The following is a 23,622-nucleotide window of genomic DNA, read 5'->3' as shown; positions in this document are numbered from 1 at the left end:
ATCCAGCCCCCCCCCTCCAAAAAATGTCAAGAGTAATGTGGCAGCAGAGAATGCACACAGTGTTTATATCATCACGACTCATTAACTAGGGGAGACATTTCTATCCTTCTATAATTGGATCCAGGGATAATTAAACTATATATCTAGACTCCATTACATCAGCCATGCTAGGTCACATTTGGCTGCTGCTGTGTATTGGTGTGTGCTCCGTGTTCAGCTCAGCCCTACTCCCGGCACAGTGGAGGAGAGAAGAGGAGAGGCCTTGGAAAATATAACAGCACAGCATCCAGCCTCAGCGCCAGCCAGCCGAGCAGAGGAGAGCGTCGAGTGGGTCCTGAGACCGGAGCCTCCAGCCCTCAGACACAGCACAGAGGCCATTGGCACAGCACCCCCACAGGCCAGAGCCGGGCAGAGCTCTGACAAATACACCTGGGACCCACTGGGCAGGAGGCAGCAGGTAAGAAGTCCCCCCAAGCTCTCCTCTGTTTCTGCAGGAAGCCCTGAACAAGGGCTCTGTTCACTGGCTAGCTACCACTGTCTGTTGCTTTGTTTACTACATTGCTCAGGTCTGTCATAAGATGAAATAACATTCGCCAGAGAATGAGGCTGAGACAGCTGCTACTGTAGCACAAGGAGCTGAGCAATTGTCCTGTAAGGCAGCAGGCTCTGGATTGCTTTGCTTTTAGTATTTGAGCTGAGAGAGGAATTCCAGATCTTCCTGTTTGTGTTCATGTTGAGCCGTGTTGCCGTGTTATTTGATGTTGTGGATGTATTGGTAATGCGATCTTAATACGGGAGCATTTACACTGAGGTGACTGGGAGCACCTTGCCCACGGGCAAGTAATAACAGCCCTGCACAGCCCTGCCCCCTTTCTGAGTCCTGTGGATTATTCTGTTGATTATTACATCACACAGGGGATTTACCATATCTACCTACACTTCATGGACAGAGGGCTACCCCACAGCGGCCTGCCTTAAGGACCCCACAATGACACAGTGTGCCCGGCCCCTGGCCCCAGCTCACCAGCTCTACAGCAGCACTGCTCTCTCCCTGCATGCTGAGCCTGGCTGTGCCTGTGTGTCTCACAGCTCAGCCTGCAGGACAGCCCAGGGCAGAGCTGCACCCTAACAGAGAGGGAGCAGGATTCCCCCTGCCCGCCCATCCCTCGCCCTGTGCCCGCAGTGCTTCTCAGAGCTCCCTTCACAGCTTCAGACAATATGCTGTGCTATTTCACCAGAGAGGCTGCCACTGGGCTCTGATAAATGACCTTGGTCACTTGGTTGTAGTGAAAGATTTTCTTTTTTTTATATTGCCCTCCCTTGATGTTAAACAGGATGTTTCTATGGATACAGGAATAAACAGAAGATAACAAGACTTCAGCCTTTAAAGCACATTTCAGTGTAGAGGACGCAGGCAGGCAGGCAGGCAGGCAGGCAGGCAGGCACAGTGTGGACGGCTCGTGCAGCACAGCTGTGGGAGTTACGGAGGTAAGACGAGCTGCCTCTTCAGCCACAGAAACTACACTTTCTCCAGGTCTCCCTGCACCAGGCTCACGTAGGTGCTGAGACAGGGCTGGCTGCATGAGCTGCATGCGTTTTCTTGGGCTTGAATTCAGGCAAGGGTGCACCATGTGTTCTTGTTTGATAATTTCAGGAAGAATTAATGGGAATGGCAAAAATCTGATGGGAAGCATGGACAGCTGTAATTCCTTCTCCCAAAGAGGGAGACAAAAATAATAATCGGAGGAACAGCAGGGTTTAATGTCGCTGTTCCCATTCTCAACAAAAAGTTAATCACAGGGTGCCGTTGACACTCTTATAAGACAATATTTGTTTTTCAACAATTTAGTGTGTTATTTCATTGATCTTTGTTTCTGGGCATATGGGTGTATATATTTATGTATTTATTTATTTATTTAAAATAGAAAATACAATTAACATGTTTCTCATCAAAACAGTTATAGTAATTATATTAACATTACAAATGAGTGACTTTTCAAAAATATATTTGTGGGGAAATCTGAAGCTTTTTTTGGAATGTAGAAACCCAGAATGCTGGTATAGTGTATTTACATAAACTTTACATGATTTATGTATCTAAGTGTTGTTGTAATTGTGTCAGTTTGCATTGATAAAATATCTAAATTACAAATAGGAAAGGACAGAATACAGGCAATGGAAAACACTGCTGTTGCTGGATTGGGTAATTAGTCAAGGTGAAACAGACTGTGTTTTGATTGGCATTAGAATGTATTTTTTTAATTTGAGCTGCACTTGAACTTACTATAAAAATTTCAACTATTTATTATTTATGTATCTGTTTATCTGTTTGTTTGATTGTGGTGATATGTTTTTTTAAACACCCTTTAGATTAAGGTTAATGTATATGGTTTATGTTGAGCTGTTATTATGGAGACAACGCACCACTCCATGCCCGTGTCTAAACTAAGCCTGAGACCGGTCCTGCCTGCACTGGGTGCTCGTAGCTCTTCACAGGCTGCAGGGAGGGACGGCTCCGGCTCACTGCTGTAATCACTCAGAGCTCAGTGAAATCATATCTTAATGACTATGTCTAGGGCGCGTCACACTTCTAGTCTGCTCTGATTAAATGAGTTCCTAACTATACTGTACCTTATCATTACAAACAGGAGTAAGCTTTGACTTCTTTAGCAACCAGATAACCTGTTTTTTATGCATTTATTTTTTAAAGCAAAGAAATAGAAAGTTTGAGTTTGAATGTGTGTGGATTTAACATGTTGCTGCACCGTTCTGTGATTTTGTTTTATTAATGTCATTCACTTCAGATGAATGCCAGTACCATGTGTGAGAACGGCTGGGATGCCGTCTATGTAGAACAGTGTCTCCAACCCTGGTCCTGGAGAGCCCCTATCCAGCAGGTTTTGGAGATCACCCTTCTATCACCAATTTCTAAACACCTGAAAGTATTTAATTCGAAACAATTCAGCAGATAAATTCAGTAATTTAGAAACCATTGGAGCAATCTTCTGAATGCTTCAGCCTCCCTTGGTTGAGTTGCTTAATTGATTAATTACTCCCATGTGTTCCCAGTTTTTAGAAATTGGTGATTTTAGGTGACCTATGAGATGAAGTGGATTGGGGCTCCCCATGACCAGGATTGTATTGTATTGCACAGCTAATTTGGTTTGAATTAGTATAAACACTATAGCACTTTAAATAATTACATGCAGATTAATGATCTTTCATCCTTTTATGGGTGTATATATATTATTTTAAATTAATCATTGGAATGGTGCTCAAAGGTTTGCACACAACTTCTTAACTCCGTTCAAGCTGCGGGAATCATTAGTTTTCTCTCAGGAGTGAATCAGTGTTCAGTCGAACTCTGAAAGGAGATACTTAAATGTAGTTTTATTAACAATATTTATTTAACTAAATTAAAGACATTGCATTGCAGTGGCACATCTGAGAAATAAGGAAAAATCTGTGTGAAAGAGAAGGTGGAAGACAAACTGACTGACTGCCATTTTGCACTGATTGAATTGGGAGGGCTCTGTCCTGCATTAACAATTGGTTCCAACAGTTTATTTATCACAGATAACTGTCTCACCAACTCAAAGCCCAGTCACAATAGCAAAGTTGCACCAGACTACGGGTGAGGGATTCTTGTCAGCTGGTCACATTGCTCTTGTTAAAGGAGTGTCTTAAGTAAGCAATAATGTATTTAATGATAACGGTATATACACATTCTATCGGCTTATGATATGAAGCCAGACATAGCTTCAGAGCAAACTAGACTATGATAAGATTCTTTGTCTGTGATTGATTGTGATTCTGTAATGTTTAATTGCTGGGCTACAAACTGACGCCTGTTTGTAACTAAGACTGGCATGTGTGTTTCTGGGGTGTTGTTAGTGATGGTACTCTTATCACTCAGTTATAGTCTTACTCATTAATACTGAGCATGTGTGTATAACAGTAAGCCATGTTTTCATCACCTCTTACTATAAGAACAAACTACATTTAATTGTATATGTACATGTATATGTCTTCAACAGTGCTGCATTTATTAAACCAAATACCCTCTGTGGGCTAACTGGGCACATCCCTCCTCTGCTCTCCTCTCCCCTCTTCTCCCTTCCTCTCCCAGGGCTGTAACCGTGTCCGTCTCTGTTTCAGCGTTGTCAGGATGGCAGAAAGTGACATGGCAGAACTGCAAGAGTCCTTCAAGAGATTTGCGATTCATGGCGACACAAAGGCCACGGGCAAAGAGATGAACGGCAAGAACTGGGCCAAGCTGTGCAAGGACTGCAAGATCACTGATGGCAAGAACATCACCGGCACTGATGTGGACATTGTCTTCTCCAAAGTGAAGTGAGTCTGCAAGGGCGTGTGTGTGTGTGGTGGGCACAGTGTGTGTGCGGTGACACTGTGACATGTGTGACCTTTGTCTCTGCCACAGAGCAAAGACAGCGCGTGTCATCACCTATGAGGAGTTCCAGAAGGCGCTGGAGGAGTTGGCCTCCAAGAGGTTCAAAGGTCAGAGCAAAGAGGAGGCACTGCAGTCCATCTACAGACTGATCGAAGGCAAGGGGCCGGCCAACGTGGGCGTGACGGTGAGTGCATCCCCTGAACAAAGCGGGGGGGTTAAGGCATTAATTAAGTAATAAAATACCAACAAACCTTTTAATATGATGCATAGATGCTCCTGACTCATAGATTAGTTCCTTTTCTCTGTTCTCCTGATCTGTCCTGTTTAATATGTCCTTCCCAAAGTCAACATGCAGTGGGTTGGCCCAACCCTACCATTAAATTTGTGTTATTATCCTAAATTGACTGCAGTAGTCTCTAACTGGTCACACACATGGAACAATTCACTTCTTCAAAGCCCTGCTTCAGTACAGCTGCTTTGTTTTCCCTACAAGATGAAAACAGACTGTTGCAGAAGTCAGTCCTTTCGATGATTGTTCCTGACAGCTCTCTAATGACTAAATGAGATCATAATTTGGAAAAGTATTGCTGCTGAGTGCACAGTGCAGTGGAAACAGGAGGGAAATTAAATCAGTTGAAAGACCACATTATGTGCACTGCGGTTCGGAAATTAGGTGCTGTATACTTCATTGACCTGTCCAGCTGCATGACTGCCAGGAGGGGCAGTGCATTCTTGTTCATAGGGGAACCTGGCAGTCACTGACCCACACTGGACACTGACAGTCAATCATCACACGGCAAAAACGTCATGAGACACCAGTTCTGATGAGCAGTGGCTTCAATGTGGAGAAACTGGAGATATTCATCCCTTATTGGGCATGTTTAATAATCAATGAATGGCAAGCTATGGCAAGGCACTTAAACAAAAAAAACTTAACCGTGTATACACTGCATGAATCCTCAAGGGAGAGATTGTAATTGAGGCTCACTATTACTTTGGTGCACAGTGTGTATGTTTAGGTGTGTGTCTGCAGTGCATGTGCCAGTGTGTGGTACATGGTAATGAGGCTGAAAAGTGAGTGAGCTTATGTATAATTGCCTTTTAATATCCTACAGGTGGCAAGACAGCGCACTTGGTGTACTGCTCCCTAATGCTGCCCTTCCCCTCCGCTCACCCTTTAACGATCCTCCAGGTGTTGCAGAAGGTGCCAGTCAGCTTCTCAATGTTATTATATGAATTTATTTCAGATTCCTGTTAAAGCTGTAGCTCAGTAAAGCTGTTCTTCGCTCTCAGTCTGACCGAATCATGTGTGTTCCCATTTGGAACACTGGGCTGGGAGTTGGAAGGCAGACACAAGCATCTGTTTATGGGAAGTTTGGCCGCTGTGCCTTTATTGCCAGGGGTTAATCTCCTCCGTATTGTGCAGCTGTTGTTAAGCATTTTTCTGAAATGTTATTCCAGCAGATTAAAAACAGCTGGAGGAATAAACACCTCTCTGAGAGACAGGCAGATCCAGGCAGCTCTGTGAGACAGCCCACCCTGTCCTTCCAGAGACCCCCCTGCAGGTCCCTCTGTCTGAGAGTATCTCACAGCTGCCCCTGCCCAGCATACACTCCTCATTTAAACTTTTTTTTTTTTTTTTTGCTGAATAGTGAATACTGTAATGTGATTTTTTGTCATTTTTGTCAGAACAGTCTTGGGGAAAAAAAACGGCCATCCTTAAATCCTGTTGAATACATTAAAATACATCAGTGTGTGCCTTTGAAGCTTAATTTGTCTGCATCCCACTAAAGGTCAGGTCCTCAAAATTCTCAGTTCTATGGCTGTACTGTATATATTAATATATACTAGGTGCTGGTTTGACTGGTTTGCATCGGTAAAAATGGACCAGTAAGACCAGGAAAGATCCACTGATAATCAGAACATTTTTAAGAATTTGTTTTAAATGAAGTAAGGAAGTGAATGTGATGTGTTACTAAAATCATCACACCAGTGCTTTCATGTCACCAAAGTTGTAATTAGAAAAATTCAGCAAACTGGTCAATCTAGAGCATTGATCCACTCCTGTTTACATACACGTGTTCAAACTGAAGTGTTTAGCGCTGGGGACTGACAGGAGCAGCGATGGAAAGGTGTCTGGTGTGACTGACTGAACCTGCTGCAATAAGAGCTGGTGGATAAGATGCAGCAGAGACAGGATTTGCATGTTATGGGGGAAACAATATATATAGAGAGAGAGAGAGAGAGAGCAAGGCCAGTGGAAATGAGCATCCAAGCAAACCGGAGCTTCCTCTCTCCTTACAGAAAGTGGCCAAGAAGGGCGCAGTGGACAGGCTGACTGACACGACCAAGTACACCGGGTCCCACAAGGAGCGCTTCGACGAGAGCGGCAAGGGCAAGGGCAAGGGCGGGCGTGAGGACCTGGTGGAGCAGACCGGCTACGTGGGTGCCTACAAGAACGCTGGCACCTACGACGAGAAAGCCAAGACCAAGTAGCCCGGCCTCCCTGGGGCCCGGCGGCTGCTCTTCGCCCGCTCAGACATGAGCCGTCTCCACAGTGTTTTTTCAGTCGCCATGGCAGCAGACACAGGGCAGACATCCCCGCGCTGAGCACAGGCCACTCTCACACCACAGGGACACGTCTTAAGAGGATCTTCAGGATGACTTTGCTTTCCCAGGAAGTGTAATGTTCTGTCTCCTTAACAACAAGTCCTTAATGTTCTTCTTAATGCTTTTTAACGCTGGGGTATTTTAATGCATTTCCTTCTTTCTCTTACTTCTTAATTACATTTTTTTGTGTTTTGTTTGATTCAATTTAGCTTTGCGTTATATTTTTGTAACACAGGTGGTAAGACACCAATTTACTGTATTGGAACTGGAAATTAAATTGTAATTCAAGTAAAAGAAAACAAATGCAGTGCTTTGGCAGTCTTCAAACTAAATGTGGTGCATCTCTTAGACTCCGTTTTATTAATTAGCTTCTTGGCAGGAGTCAAATAACTTCATTGTACTAACTTTAAAACCCTGGAGGAGAGTGGGGGGTGGGGCAGGGAGGCCCAGGGTGGAGAGAGCATCTGACCAACGGAGACAACATCACAGCCACAGCTCTCCTGACAGGACCAGATGTGGGCTAAAGAAAAATGTCCAAATTGAACTGAAGTAAAAACAAGGAAGGAGCACAATCAGGCAGCCAGCCAGGCCCAGTACTGATGAGATGAGTGGTTATTAATGCCAGGCCTGACGCTGCCTGCAGGCTCTCCTTCATTCACATTTCACATCGACCTTTTCCATACCAGAGTCGTGGCTCTTGCATTTTTACATTTGTGTGTGTGTGTGCTATTTGACATTTAAAAGGTAATAAAACAGTCTCTGTATTGTAGTCATGGCCTGGCGCCCTGGCTGGCATCCACAGGGATTACAGTGATCCACAGTCACGGCGCGCAGGGCGGGCAGGGTGGGGACGCTGGAGTAAATGAAGGCAGTGTTGTGCTGAAACTCACAGCTCCTCTATATCAACCTGCTGCTTTTATTTCAGTCTGCAGTTTTTCCTCAGTTGAAGAATTTCTGTTCCTTTGTTAGTTGTCCCTGTGTGTGGATTTCTGCTGTAAAATTAACATATAGTAAACAGTTGGTTATTTTCCCTGCCTTGCTCTTGTCTGCAAGTGTGGGCCATGCATGTCCCTCCACAGACCGGGCTGAGCGGCAGGCAGCAGCGCACTGTCGGGCTGAGGGGTGTTGCTGCAGCTTCATCCCTTCACACACTCTGGCAAGAAACAGGAAGCCCGTGTGGGTCCCTGTTGCCATGGCAGTGGACAATACACAAAAACATTGCAGCACCTGGCTCCAGCAAGCTCTGTGTTTGTAACCAAACACACAACCTCATGGCAACGCTTGTTTGGGACATCTCCCTGGAAGCACTAATCAAAAACATATCTATAAGAAGGCGGCCCTTTTTTTGAGTCCTTTCTACCAGCCTTTCTGAGTTGCTGTCACGGCTTCATGAAAGTCTATCACAGGCAGACTAATGTGCTGAACCTGATCTCACCCTGCAGCAGGAACCAGCACTGGAATCCACACAAATAAAGCAGATAAATCTCTGTCGGCAGGGCCTGACGTACTTCACTGGGCATGCACACACCCACCGCCAAAGCCCTCCCAGGGTGAGAGGGCCGCCCGCTGCTGCAGCAGAGTTTAACACAGTCAGGCTGAGCACTGTCCCAGATTGATAATCCAGGGGCTGGTGTGAACAGCATGAGGCATGAGTGCCCATGCAAATGTGCGTACTGGGGGTGTGTGTGCACATATGTGTGTGTGTTTGTGTGTGAGTGCAGGTTTGCACAAGTGTGTATGTGTGTTTATAAATTCTCTACCACAAAAACCCATAGACTTAGCAGCTCAAAGCCCGTGCCATCAATGCTCTGCTGCCAAGTCCTTTGCGTAGGTTGTTGCAGTCTCAGGCTTCAGTATCTCTGCTTGCACTGTTTATAATCCACCAAGGAAAAAGAAGTAAAAAGTCTGTTTCTGCAATAGTTTCCACATTCCCCCTCTCCAGCCCTGGCTTGCCCTCTCCTTGCACATCCATACTACTTGTCCAGTAGTGGTGTCTCTTGCTCAGTTTTGCAACCCAAATGACTCAGTCTCTCAGCTTAAATACTGAAACAGAGCCAGGGGTGCAGGTGGGTCCAGGTGAGAATGTGGGCTGGTGGCGTGCGCTTGACAAGAAAAACAACAAATCAATCTAAACCCAATAAACCAATTATACAAAAAGAAAGGTGATACAACAAAATAAGGAAGCAAAAAACATGAGACAACCGTGATCATAGAAAGAATAAGTGCACACATCTAAATAAATAGTGAAAGAATAATATAATAATTGATCAGTTAAGTGATATATTCCCCGTCACGCCCCGCCTGACACTTTCATGGATGCAAAAACAGATGCAAAGAACTTCAAAGAACCAACTCCTCAGATGGCAGCCGCTGACACTGACAGACAGTGCAGACACTACAGACCAGCAGTGACCTGCCTCCCACTGAGACTCAGACTACAGGGAGTCTTATACCCTTTTCCACTGGCACATCCAACCCGACCCTGAATCAAGACAGAGCCTGCACAGGTGTTTTTCCACTGTACTACCCAAGCTGAGGTCAATAATGACACAAGCTTACCTATTTCAAAAGCTATGTTGCAACATGCAAATGTTTGGATTAATCCTTGTTACCATGGTTTAATTTGTATTAAAAAAACTATCAGCTTTTACTGTTATAAATAAATAAACTTATCTATTGAGAGAGGCGAGAGAATGAGTCTTAAAAAAAGTTTCTGGACGTTGGATGTTAAAGGTTACAGATGAAGAAGGGCTACATTAATTGTGTAGATAAATCCTACTTTTTTTTTGTTTTTACCAGTATTTATTAAGCAGTAGCGGTTTGTTAAGTATTTGTAATGTATTTTATTAATGTATTAAGTATTTGAAATGTATTTTAACCTAGTAATAGGTCGGCTCCGGGCCAGCACTAGGTAAGGAGCAGAGCCCAAAATCCATGTCCTGTTTCAGCAGTGTCGGCTCTACAAAATCGTCATTGGGTAACATGCTGCACCACACCATTGTGGTTCCAAGTCAGTTCTGATATGCCAGTGGAAAAGGAGTATTAGACCCAGCCGACAAGCACAATCAGGCTGAGCACAGCCATTAGGGCAGTGACATCCCATGTGCTGCATTAGTTTGTGTCTGATATTGATTCTCAACACTTTTCCAACCACATTATCTGCTGTCTAGTGGCTAGGCCTTTTCAGATTACAGATTTATATCAGATGGCATAATGGAAAAGTTATCCAGATATAACTTTGGATATAACTTGGGGGGGGGGGATTAATGTCTTAATTTTATTTTGCAATTAAGTATAGTCATGCTTTTCTAAGTAATTGCTTCTCCAATCCCAGAAAGATAATTGCAGCTTTTAACTTTGTGCAGCTTTTTCTAATTTCCTCCATTTTGTATAACTGTTGTTTTTCTTAGAACAATGAGTTAAACCGCTTCACAATTATATCTGTCTCTGAACTGTTTTCAGTAAATGAACTGGGCTCTTACAGTAATGCATAATTGAAACAGTGCAACATGGAATGGGGCCTAATGTACCATACATCTTTAACATTAAATGGAAAAGTGAAAATAATGCCTTTTTTTATACAATGTTTCCATTTAGACATCACCATCTTTATTCTGATCTAAAAAATATACCTTATTCTGACAGTTTAATTCTAGTTCATATTTTGGAAACAATTACATAATCTGTGTCTGTGTGCAGCAGATTCACACAGTGTTTTGTCAGAGCGGTGAGCAGCGGCCTGGCTGTATGGGACCAGCCCTGACCGCTGACACTGCACTGCAGTTAGAATACTAAATGTATGTGTACAGTATATAAAAACCTAAAAAACAGAGTTCAGTATTTTCAAATTTCACACATTTGTTATTCCACACTACAAGCACTGTATAAACATGTACACCTATAAGAACTGCTCACACAATTTATATATATATATATATATATATATATATATATATATATATATACACACTCACCTAAAGGATTATTAGGAACACCTGTTCAATTTCTCATTAATGCAATTATCTAACCAACCAATCACATGGCAGTTGCTTCAATGCATTTAGGGGTGTGGTCCTGGTCAAGACAATCTCCTGAACTCCAAACTGAATGTCTGAATGGGAAAGAAAGGTGATTTAAACAATTTTGAGCGTGGCATGGTTGTTGGTGCCAGACGGGCCGGTCTGAGTATTTCACAATCTGCTCAGTTACTGGGATTTTCACGCACAACCATTTCTAGGGTTTACAAAGAATGGTGTGAAAAGGGAAAAACATCCAGTATGCGGCAGTCCTGTGGGCGAAAATGCCTTGTTGATGCTAGAGGTCAGAGGAGAATGGGCCGACTGATTCAAGCTGATAGAAGAGCAACTTTGACTGAAATAACCACTCGTTACAACCGAGGTATGCAGCAAAGCATTTGTGAAGCCACAACACGTACAACCTTGAGGCGGATGGGCTACAACAGCAGAAGACCCCACCGGGTACCACTCATCTCCACTACAAATAGGAAAAAGAGGCTACAATTTGCACAAGCTCACCAAAATTGGACAGTTGAAGACTGGAAAAATGTTGCCTGGTCTGATGAGTCTCGATTTCTGTTGAGACATTCAGATGGTAGAGTCAGAATGTGGCGTAAACAGAATGAGAACATGGATCCATCATGCCTTGTTACCACTGTGCAGGCTGGTGGTGGTGGTGTAATGGTGTGGGGGATGTTTTCTTGGCACACTTTAGGCCCCTTAGTGCCAATTGGGCATCGTTTAAATGCCAACGGCCTACCTGAGCATTGTTTCTGACCATGTCCATCCCTTTATGACCACCATGTACCCATCCTCTGATGGCTGCTTCCAGCAGGATAATGCACCATGTCACAAAGGTCGAATCATTTCAAATTGGTTTCTTGAACATGACAATGAGTTCACTGTACTAAACTGGCCCCCACAGTCACCAGATCTCAACCCAATAGAGCATCTTTGGGATGTGGTGGAACGGGAGCTTCGTGCCCTGGATGTGCATCCCACAAATCTCCATCAACTGCAAGATGCTATCCTATCAATATGGGCCAACATTTCTAAAGAATGCTTTCAGCACCTTGTTGAATCAATGCCACGTAGAATTAAGGCAGTTCTGAAGGCGAAAGGGGGTCAAACACAGTATTAGTATGGTGTTCCTAATAATCCTTTAGGTGAGTGTATATATACACACCGATCAGCCACCTGCCGATATTTGCAGACAGTGCGCTACTGCCTAATATTGTGTAGGCTGCCAAAACAGCCCTCACCCATCGAGGCATGGACTCCACTAGACCTCTGAAGGTGTGCTGTGGTATCTGGCACCAAGACATTAGCAGCAGATCCTTTAATTACATTACATTATTTGTCATTTAGCAGACACTCTTATCCAGAGCAACTTACATTTGTACCAATTTATACAGCTGGGCATTTTACTGGAGTAATCTAAGTGAAGTACTTTGCTCAACGGTACAACAGCACTGTCCCACCCAGGATTTGGGCCCACAACCTTCCGATTATAAGTCTAGAGCCCTAACCAATACTCCACTGTACTGCCTTTAAGTCCTGTAAGTTGCAAGGTGGGGCCTCCATGGATCGGACTTGTTTGTCCAGCACATCCCACAGATGCTCGATTGGATTGAGATCTAGGGAATTTGAAGTCAACACCTTGAACTCGTTGTTGTGTTCCTCAAACCATTACTGAACAATTTTTGCTTTGTGGCAGGGCGCACTATACTGCTGAAAGAGGCCAATGCCATCAGGGAATACGGTTTCCATGAAAGGGTGTACATGGTCTGCAACAATGCTTAGGTAGGTGGTACATGTCAAAGTAGCATCCACATGAATGGCAGGACCCAAGGTTTCCCAGCAGAACATTGCCCAAAGCATCACACTGCCTCCGCCGGCTTGCCTTTTTCCCAAAGTGCATCCTGGTGCCATGTGTTCTCCAGGTGATTCATCAGACCAGCTCACCTTCTTCCATTGCTCCGTGGTCCAGTTCTGATGCTCACGTGTCCATTGTAGGTGGTTTCGGCAGTGGACAGGGGTCAGCATGGGCACCCTGACTGGTCTGCGGCTACGCAGCCTCATACGCAACAAACTGCGATGCACTGTGTGTTCTGACACCTTTCTATCAGACCCAGCATTAACTTTTTCAATTTGAAATTTGAGCTACAGTACCTCGTCTGTTGGATCGGACCACATGGGCCAGCCTTCGCTCCCCACGTGCATCAATGAGCCTTGTGACCCAATGACCCTGTCGCCAGTTCACCGCTTTTCCTTCCTTGGACCACTTTTGATAGGTACTGACCACTGCAGACCGGGAACACCCCACAAGAGCTGCAGTTTTGGAGATGCTCTGACCCGGTCATCTAGCCATCACAATTTGGCCCTTGTCAAAGTCGCTCAGATCCTTACGCTTGCCCATTTTTCCTGCTTCTAACACATCAACTTTGAGGACAAAATGTTCACTTGCTGCCTAATATATCCCACCCACTGACAGGTGCCATGATAACGAGATTATCAGTGTTTTTCACTTCACCTGTCAGTGGTCATAATGTTATGGCTGATCGGTATATATATATATTGTTTGTTTGTTTGTTTTCATGTATTTTAGTCTCTTACATCACTCTTGGACATTGGGGAAATCTCGCTATTAAATAGACCCGTTATTAAATGTTAATAGAAGCACTGCTGTGTCCCGTATTACCTGACAGGAAAACGCAATCACACTGCGGGACTGAGGAACCTATTTTGCAATACGGACGTGTTTTAAAACGGCTCTTGTTTCCGCTCGTTGCTAATGGGAATATTTACAACGCAACACGCACCGGCCTGTTTGAAAGTATGGCGGCGGAGGAGATGGTCGGGCAGACCTGGGTGATTGATAAAGCAGGGCTGCCCAACCGGACGAGCTTAGGTAAGCGTATGCTACGTGTTAAGTGAATCATGTGTCTGTTTCCTTGAGGAAAACAGGTTTATTTTATTGTATTGATTATTCTCCCATGTAAACAGTGGTTTACCCCCGGGGTCGTCTTCTGCTCGTTATAGTTCGCAGGTTAAGCTAGCAACCCCGGCGTGCAAGGGGGAGCTGCTGACCGGCCTCAGTTCTGCTTCGTGCATTTGCGTGCTGTTTGTGTCATGACATGCATTTGAAGAGATCAGTGCTTTCAGGGTGGATATGATTACTACTGAGGGACTTGGCTTTGAAAATATTAGTTTCATTTTTTGGTGTGAATTGTCGGATTTGCAACTGTAGTGTCGTTTCTTTGCTTTCTGAGTTGCAATGCATCAGCACGGGTTTGTGAGAGGTGCACATCTGTATATGATGCTCGGTGTGAGAGGTGCGCATCTGTATATGATGCTCGGTGTGAGAGGTGCACATCTGTATATGATGCTCGGTGTGAGAGGTGCACATCTGTATATGATGCTCGGTGTGAGAGGTGCACATCTGTATATGATGCTCGGTGTGAGAGGTGCACATCTGTATATGATGCTCGGTGTGAGAGGTGCACATCTGTATCCGATGCTCAGTCTGAGAAGTGCACATCTGTATCCGATGCTCAGTCTGAGAGGTGCACATCTGTATCCGATGCTCAGTCTGAGAGGTGCACATCTGTATATGATGCTCGGTGTGAGAGGTGCACATCTGTATCCGATGCTCAGTCTGAGAGGTGCACATCTGTATCCGATGCTCAGTCTGAGAGGTGCACATCTGTATATGATGCTCGGTGTGAGAGGTGCACATCTGTATCCGATGCTCAGTCTGTGTGAGATGCTGTGCTCTGAGTCTGGTGTTCTGGTCTCCTGGTCTCCTGCAGAAGCAGTGGAGACCCTGTCACTGCAAGGGAGCTGCAGCCAGAAGATCCTGGGCTTCAGAGAAGCTTTCATCACCTGCAGAAGCCTGCGCTGCCTGGACCTCTCCCGCAACGCCATCGTGAGCCTGGAGGCAAGCAGCCGCCGCAGCCGCCGCAGCCGCCGCAGCCGCCTGGGTCCACTGAAACGCTGCAGCAGTGAAGGGTCATTCCATGAAATTAGGATGTCTGTGATCAAATACGAATTACAAATGACTTTTTGTATTATGGTTATTATTAATGTTCTTGCCAAATTTGTTTTTTCTTTCTTAATGTTACTTCAAAGCTGTGTTCAATAATGCATGTTTGCTTGTCTATTCCTTATTTGACTAGTAGTTACATGCAGGTCATTTGACTGTCCTGTACAACATATTACAGTTCTCTTAATGGTAATGAATAAAACAATCAATTTCTACCCCCTACTTTGTCTAAATGTAGGTGCTAGACCGTCTTCACAGTGGCAGTGATACTATACAGATTACTATGATTATTTAAGTTGCAAAGAGAAGGAAATCACTACTGGGGTCCCATACAACACACTTGCTATCACCTGAAAGAGCTTTTTGAGTTGAACTGGGGTCTGTGTGTTAATGCTTACCGATTGGCTATGCGCAACTTCGTGGCGAGAAGGTGCTGCTGCTGCTGCCACCATCCACAGACCACCTGTAAAGCTCTGACGATCTGTGACTTCAAAAGGATGTTGACAAAAGCTTCAAGGTTTGCAGGAAAACTGGCTCTGCAGCCCTGTTACATCACTCTTGGCACATCTCACCATTGAAAAGACACATTATTAAATATTCAGGATTTGGATAGGTTGCTGCTCTCATGTCACACAGGTGCTCCTGTCCTACCTGTCACATATTCACTGATTAACAGGATTTATTTTACAGTCCATTTAGATCACGATCTATGCTATATTATTATTTATAGGCTCCTGATTTATGGAGTTACATTACAGGTTTCTTCAATCCTGAGACACAAGCTCCTGTAGTGCTTTGGGGATCTTGTGTGCGTGCTGCTGTGACTGAGTGCGACTGTGCATTTCCTCTGGCAGGGTGTAGAGCACCTCGTCTCCCTGGAGAAGTTGGACCTGTACTACAACAACGTGGCCTCTCTGAAGGAGGTGTGCCGGCTGCAGCCGCTGGGCCGCCTGAGGGAGCTGGACCTCCGGCTGAACCCCGTTGTCCGGCCGGGGGCGGAGTACCGTGCCCAGGTGCTGGCCGCACTGCCGCAGGTAGAGAGGCTTGGTATGGCACTGCGCCCCGTCTGACCACTCACTCACTCCCGCACTTCACTGCTTACAGAGCGCCTACTCCACACTCAGAACCACCTCAAAGCGCTTCAGGTTAATTACTGTAAAGATGAGTTTCGCACCTACTGCCTCTATTGTCCTGTTCTTGAAGGTTCCTCAAACTCTACAGCTGCAGAAATATCTCTCCCCTGTGTGTCTGAGGGGTGGCATGGGCTGCCATTGCTGGTGTCGTTACTTCCACAGTTATCGGTCTCAGATGAATGCTTCTTAGATAATCTGTTGTGATTTGAACAAGATCAGGAAGTTTTCCTGTTTGCTCATGTGGAACACTGGTATCATATGAGCTTCATTGCTTTGTTAACGCTGTTTCCAGCCAGGCTCAGATTGGCTCAGACTCACTGAGGTCCAACTTACCTGCTTGGCTGCCCGAAGCCATATCCATGGATACCAAGAGTGCTCTTAGCAACACAAAAACCTTTTTTTGTTTGTTTTCCTTTGAGGTGGATTTGTAGACACTGTCTTTGCTTTAGGCTGGCAATACCTGGTGCTTTTCTAGTTGTGTCTTGGTTTCGAACGTGCACCGTGTGAGCTGAACCCTGAGGACACGTGTGGTGCTGTATTTCAGATGAGCGGCCGGTGAGGAGCAGTGAGAGGAAGACAGACATGTCACTCCTGCAGCAGGGGAACAAGCTGGGCCTGGGGCAAGAGACCCGAGGGTAAGAGCCATCGAGCAGCAGAGAAAATTGAATTCTTTAACTTCTGCCCACAAACCGATCAGAGGAAAGTAAAATATGTGGATAGTGCGGTGAGTGATGGAGTGCAAGGAAAGAACTTTGCATGTTGTCCTGCAGTGTTTCTGCAAAATGTGATTTACACTTTGAGAGGAGAAAGGTAACTGAAGTATCTGTTTGTAGTGCCCTAACAAATACCAGGTGTGCAGCTGAGGTGGGTCTGCAGAGTCCTGATCAGAACAGGTTCAGGTGGAGCTCTGAGTTCAGCGGTGGCTCAGGTGAGGAGTGACTGTGTGGACTTGTCTACAGCTAGCAAATGCTTTTATCTTAGGAAATGTAAATTCAGACTGTTCAGCTTCTGGAACTGTCAATAATTGAATAAAACCTAAGAACAACAAGTATACATGTATATGTAAATATGTGTGCTGTGTAGAGAACTGTACTTTGTCCAGGGATACCAAACAATAAGTAAACATTTGTGTGTGATTCCCTTCTTCAGTTGAGCTCCTGTTGTGTTCAGAGTATGTGAGGGTCAATGCCCATCTGCTCCTGCTGTTTCCTGTATTCAGAGTCCCGGGTGAAGTCCCGCAGCCCTGGCAGGCAGGAGAGAGACACGGCCCCCCAGCCTTCGCTTCACGTGCCCCGGCCTCTCTCCTTGGGCCTTACGGAGCACTGGGGCTCGGACAGCACACTGCACAGGGTATGGCTGTCACACTGCCATGCATATGAGCAGAGTTATATAGTACGGACTGTCAAAAATACAGTTGTAATTATTAAAATTAATTGTTTTTCCTGTAATTATCACAGGCGCTGGACTTCCACAGCTCCAGAGAGTTCAAGTCCAGTAAATTTGAAGAAGGTGAGTTTTTCAGGTTACTCTCAGGAGGTGTTCTAGGTTATTAGTGTGGGGCCTTCCAGTAGCAGAGTGCTGTTCTAGAGTAGTGCAGTAACAGGGCTGGTGTGTTCTAGATTAGTGCAGTAACAGGGTCGGGTGTTGTTCCAGAGTACCGGCCCCTGCCCTCTCCGCCCCGCTCCTCTCTGCGCTCAACTGGTCAGTCGCCGTCCAGGACAAGGGATGGTATGCGAGTGACCTTCGCTAAGAGCAGTTCAGCTGAGTGTCCTGCAGAGACGCCCCAACCCGTGAAATTCCGGACTCCCAGGGGGGCACAGGACCCTCTAACCACCGTGGCAGACAGACAGCCGGCCTCGTGTGCGTCCACAGGGGCTGAGGGCAAGGAGGCCGGTCTGAGCTCTTCTGCTGGGAGAGCGGCTGTGCTGCGCAGCCTGAGCCCTGAGCCCAGGAGGTTCCTGTCTGCCAACCGCAGTGCCAGCCCTTTGTCTGTGTCCAGCCCCCTGAAAAGCCCTGACAGCACAGCACTGGAGGCCAGAGCCAACAGACTTCTCACACTCACCTCAGGTTAGTTAGACTCCCCTCCACTCATCTGCAGTAACACACAGGGCTTACTGCACACCAGCTGGGCTGTGCTCCACATGACTGGATCCGAGTAAATGTACACAGGAAGAATTTAGCCTCTAAATATAACTGAATTTTCAAAGTTGTCTTATTTGCTTTTGTCCACTAGAGGGCACAGTATGACTGAGTAGTGATTGAAGAATAAACGGCAAGCAGATTTTTGATATATATTTATTGTCAGCTATTCTGATGAATGCCAACTGGCCAAAACATTAACCATCAACATGAGCATTATATTATAAAAAAAATCAGAGCTTTAGTAAGTATGTTGAGTTCTATTTTTCAACTAATTTATCTTCGACCTTGTGTTTTCTACTTTTTCAACAGCTTGTTTCTGCTCTAATTAAAATTCTCATGTCATAGGCACTTACGGCAGACACTAGAACTAGAAACCACAATTATGTCATGTTTCTCTCTTGGTGGGCTGAGCATTTGGATTTAGTCTATAAAACTGCAGTGCTGTTGACATTATGTGGTCCTGTCCACTCCATTTAATCTGAAAAAAGTAGGGAACGTTACACAATACAGTGTTGCAGTGTAGGAGTGCGGCAGGCCTGTGTCTTCTGGAGTTTCAGCAGCAGTTGCTGTGACAGTGTGCTCCAAAGGACACAGATGTACGAGTGTGTTCCCTCTCTCCTCTGGCAGACCTGTACGTTGCTGCCCATCTGCAGGATGAGGCGTCTCCTTCCCGCCGTGTCTCTGCAGCATCAGAGTCCCGCAAGCCAGGGCCCCCCAGTCGCAGCCCCTCGGTCGATAGGCTGCAGGACTCTGTGACCTCCCACCCCACCCAGCTGGGCAAAGCGTCCTCCCAAGACAGAGGAAGACAGGCATATTCCCCTGGCAGCCTGAGCTCTGACCTGAGAAGAGCTGGCAGTCTCAACAGCCTGCTGTCAGACCCCCGGAGCGGCCACATGCTGGACACACAGGTGAGCGACGGCTGCTGCGTGACCTGATGTTATTGATATTATTTAGTTATCATGATTTATTATTTATATTATTATTATTATTATTATTATTATTATTATTATTATTATTATTATTGTCATTGTTATTAATTATAAGGACTCCAGGCCAGCGGAGAATCGGAGTCGACCCCTGTCCCTGCGGCCGCCCCTGCCCATTTCTGACCTGTCCGCCGTCCTGCGGCCGCTGCTGGACCTGGTGGACCAATACTGGAGCGGCTCGCGGTCTCTGCACCGGCACCAGCGCTTCCTCAGTGAGAGACGCAGAAGGGATGGGTTAGGAATGGGTTTACAGGTGCCTGTGGATCGCCAGCAGGGACCGTTTACACCACCGAGCAGGACTCCCTGAGGGGCAACGCGCACAACCCTGTGCTCCGAGTCAGCCAGGCTTTCCTCTGCTGGCATAATTAGTGCAGATTAGATTGTTAATCAGTGATGACATTAGGAAGTGTAATTCTAAGCCCAAAAAGAGCAGTGGGATTGATTTCGAGGAACAGGAGCTATTATCTCCAGCCTGCCTCCTGGCCGGGGAATCTGTGTTAATTTAATCTGCATTTGCTTCGTTTCAGTCCAAGTCTTTTAAACACCAGACGACACTCGGGAGAGTTAGTCTCCTCAGTCTGGGGGTGCAATTAAGCTGCCCCTTACAGAGCAGTTTTATGGAGCAGCTGAATGAACCGTTTCAGACGTAAATAGGAGCAATGCTCTCCGTTTGAGGGCTGTGCACAGTGTCCGTGAGAAGATGCTGACGCTGAAGTCTCTTGCAGCCGGTGCTCAGGATGTGCTGCTGGGTCTGCGGCCGCTGTGCTGTGTGGAGTGCCAGCGAGGGAGCAGGGAGGACAGCGAGCAGGACCGAGGGCTGCAGAGAGGCCGAGCGAGAGAGCGAGGGAGAGGGAGAGGGCAGGACAGCGGGGCTCTGGCCACAGACTTCCCCGAGCTGCAGCAACTCAAACATCAGCTGACCTTCACACAGACACAGCTGGTGAGCGAGGCTCCCGCAGCAGAGAGTGTGGACAGAGAGAGTGCGTCTCAAACTGCACTTTAAAAACCCCGTGCAGCACAGTGTATACATGCATGTTATTTTTCAGTCGTACTCCGAATGGTTGTAATATTATTTTATGTGTAATTTTGTCTTCATAAAATGACTAGAGAAGTGAAAATGAAAAATGCAAAGTGCTAGTACAGCTTTCAGAGTTTTTTTTTGTTTGTTTTTTTTTCTCATTCAGCTGTAGTGAAAATAACGTTGATTCAATGTTAAATATACAGTATGTTTTGCATGTGTTCAGCTGTGAGGTATTTTGGTTTCAGGAGTCTGTGAAGAACAGACTCGCCAGTGTGCTGGAGGAGAACAACAGTCTGCGATCTCAGATGATTGCCACCGAGGGTGTCAGCGCCTTCGCCGGCCCTACACCGAGCAGTGAGTGGTTATTATAATTGTTGTATTAGGTATTATGTTATATATACCAGTACTAACAGTTATTCTAATATTCTGATTATCTGTGACACCATCTCTCTCTCTGTGTGAAGGTGGGCTACAGGAGGAGAATGAGCGGCTCCGGCAGCAGCTGACTGCCCTGAGAGATCAGCTGACTCGGCGTGGCCAGCTGGAGGAGGCCTTGGACCTGCTGCAGGACAGTCACAGGTGGGAGAAACACCGCACTTAGAGAGGTAGCAGACATAGAGACACAGCAGTGAGGCGCAGGCCTCAGCACAGGTCAGGGTTAGCTCAGGATCATCTCGGCTCAAAATGTGTCACACCCAGTTGGATTTCTGACGTGTTGCCAAGCTGTTGTCTGATCGCACTCCGCTCCTGTTGCAGGTCTCTGGTGTCGACCAATAACTTCCTGTTGCAGCAGCTGAGCACCGCGAGCCTCAGCCAGCAGCCTGACTGTGCTCCACCCTCCGTGACCTCTGACCTCCACACAGCCTCTAGTAGACAGGGCTCCTCCCCCACACACCGGAGGCTGCACGCGCTCAGTCCGCACAGCCGACTCAGCCATTCTCCTCTCTGACCGCAGCCTTCAGAGCGCCTCCCCTCCACTGTCCCTCCAAAAGGGAGCAGTGGAGCTTATATCAGTTGTGCATATTTATTTTGGAGCCAGGGTGTAGGAATGAAAGAGCTCGGTTGTGCAGATTTTTGTGTACATTTTAGAGTGCCTAAGAATGGTGTTATTGAAGAAAACACATGAATTATGATGTCACAAAATGTCATGAAAATGTCACAACCAGTTTTCACAGTAAACTGTAAAGAACTCTGCGATGACCAAGAGTCTGTGAAAAGGATGATGTATTTGATTTATTAGTAATTCATGGATATTTTTAATTTATATTTCAGGCTGAGAAGTGAAATAGATTTTTAATTCTGTGAAAGAACAGTTGCCAGTGTGACAAAAGGTTAACTTAAAAGCCTGAATTTGAAACCTTGCAGTTCAAACATCTATTGTAGATGTTGGCTGGTTTATAGCAGTTTGTTTTATTTTAATACAATATTCATGATACTTTTTTATATTTGAAATTATAGTTCTCAGCATTTTTGTAAATATTTTGTAAATAAGTTACAAAAAATCTGGTAATTGCAATTGGCATTTAATTATATAAATATTAATAATCATGTTCACAATGGTTTGTTTTTTAATTACATTTTAAATTACTGTTTAAATTTTCTTTTTGGTATGCTGTATGCCTATGGAAAGTCTACACCCCCTTTCAAATTGTTAATGTTTTGTGGCCTTATAACCTGGAATTAAAATGCAGTTAAATATATATATATATTTTTTTCCATTTATTACACATCCTACTCCACAACTTCCAAGTAAAAACAAATCTAGAGATTTGTAGCAAATGAATAGTTTAAATGAATAGTTCCTGTAAGTTTCCTGTGCTGGGTAGTGCAATTCAAAGCAAACTCAACCAAGTATAAACTCAGGGGTGGAGAGTTATCCAATTATATATATATATATATATATATATATATATATTTTTAATCCCCCTTAGCAAAATCCTGAAATAAATGCATTAACTCTTATGCACTGACACAGCAAAATTTGGAAAGTTAATTTTGTATAGCCATTGGTATGTGTGTGTGTGTGTGTGTGTGTGTATGTGTGTATATGTGTGTGTGTGTATGTATGTGTGTATGTGTACACATCAACTGAAAAATCAAAATGGTAGGGATAGCAGAGCACATCCTTGGGGGTCAGCACAAGTTGGGGAAATTCTATTAAATACATTGTCTTACTAATTGACATAAAGGTAATGTTTGAAAGCCATTTTATTAAAACTGTCATATACATAAATCGCAGATCACAGGGACTCGAAATCAAAAGTCGCAGCCTGCGATGCTGAGCAGAACCATTACAATTCGAGGATCTGGCAGAATACAGAGCTGCCCCGCTCACCTCTTAAGAAGAAAGTTATAGTGCACCTCAACCACAAGAGGGCACCTAACTGCGCCCCATAGACTTCAGTGGGGATTTAATCGGCGGTTAAGCGTCCATTTCTCCACGCCGCACACGGGGCTCTTAATCTGGGCTATACATTCCACTCGCCCCGCTGCCCCACACCCGACACAGACCCCCACAGCACGGCTTCAGCCCGGGGAAGTGTAATGAAGCGGCAGAAAAACCACGGGCCTGCTGGGGAATGGACTCGCCACTAAATAGACAAACTGTCCAACCCTAGCTGTTCGCTCAGGTGTTGTACAGAGCGGCCATTACAGGCGTGGAAATTGAGGCAACGGAGACGGTAACATTCAAATGGAAAAAAGTATACCGAAAAGTCAATCCAAGAAAAGAGTCCATAAAATAAAAAAGAAAGATGAAAAACAAACTAAACCAGCACTACCGGGGGGAAAAACTCCGAAACCGGGCAAAAAGACACCACTAATTACAAGTGACCTTTCCGCTTCACCGGCAGAGCATTTATACTCATTCCCCCAGAAATGGAAGAGCCCACCCGTCCTATTACAGAGGGAGGGGAAATAAAAACAGAACAAACAAACACTCCCTTTGGACAGCATCTATGTACAGAATAATCAATGATTGACATCTCTCTCAGTCTAACTGGATAATACATTACATGTAAAGTCAAAGTAATTATGTCGAGTATGCATCTCCTGGCACATCGCTATCCCCCCTCTTCTGTGCCAATATGGTTAAGCGCACGCATTTAAAATAGAAGAGATTTGGCGGCACTCGCCTAGAGAAGAAAAGCAAAGTCTCTGCCGTTTGGTAGTACCTCCGTGTAGAGGAAATACACACGTACCGTATCTGTATATAGATTAGGGTTTTTTCACAAAAGCCTCCTTCGCATACAAATCCTG

General features: G+C 45.3%; 2 protein-coding genes across 6 annotated transcripts; both read left to right on the top strand.

Moving 5' to 3' along the window:
* The first annotated feature begins 385 nt into the window (after positions 1 to 385).
* On the top strand, positions 386 to 7,328 carry tppp3 (tubulin polymerization-promoting protein family member 3). Of its 5 annotated transcripts, none has more exons than XM_066713373.1 (4): positions 386 to 457; positions 4,159 to 4,353; positions 4,442 to 4,595; positions 6,716 to 7,328. In XM_066713373.1, exons 2-4 carry the CDS (start codon positions 4,169 to 4,171, stop codon positions 6,905 to 6,907), a joined length of 531 nt encoding a protein of 176 aa, XP_066569470.1. In that variant the 5' UTR covers positions 386 to 457; positions 4,159 to 4,168; the 3' UTR covers positions 6,908 to 7,328. The 5 variants fall into 5 exon arrangements, with proteins under 5 accessions (XP_066569470.1, XP_066569468.1, XP_066569469.1 ...); XM_066713371.1 differs by lacking the exon at positions 386 to 457 and adding an exon at positions 1,181 to 1,488 and having other exon boundaries at positions 4,130 to 4,353; XM_066713372.1 differs by lacking the exon at positions 386 to 457 and adding an exon at positions 1,181 to 1,555.
* A 9,232-nt stretch (positions 7,329 to 16,560) lies between these two features.
* On the top strand, positions 16,561 to 22,064 carry LOC136758747 (leucine-rich repeat-containing protein 36). The gene is made up of 11 exons (XM_066713368.1): positions 16,561 to 16,850; positions 17,049 to 17,143; positions 17,435 to 17,565; positions 17,673 to 17,724; positions 17,869 to 18,282; positions 18,985 to 19,265; positions 19,402 to 19,555; positions 20,069 to 20,283; positions 20,610 to 20,718; positions 20,829 to 20,943; positions 21,121 to 22,064. Exons 1-11 carry the CDS (start codon positions 16,798 to 16,800, stop codon positions 21,311 to 21,313), a joined length of 1,812 nt encoding a protein of 603 aa, XP_066569465.1. The 5' UTR covers positions 16,561 to 16,797; the 3' UTR covers positions 21,314 to 22,064.
* Positions 22,065 to 23,622: the final 1,558 nt, after the last annotated feature.

This window comes from Amia ocellicauda, chromosome 9, assembly GCF_036373705.1.
Source record: "Amia ocellicauda isolate fAmiCal2 chromosome 9, fAmiCal2.hap1, whole genome shotgun sequence".
NCBI lineage: Eukaryota > Metazoa > Chordata > Actinopteri > Amiiformes > Amiidae > Amia > Amia ocellicauda.
This window is presented reverse-complemented; position numbering and strand designations above follow the sequence as displayed.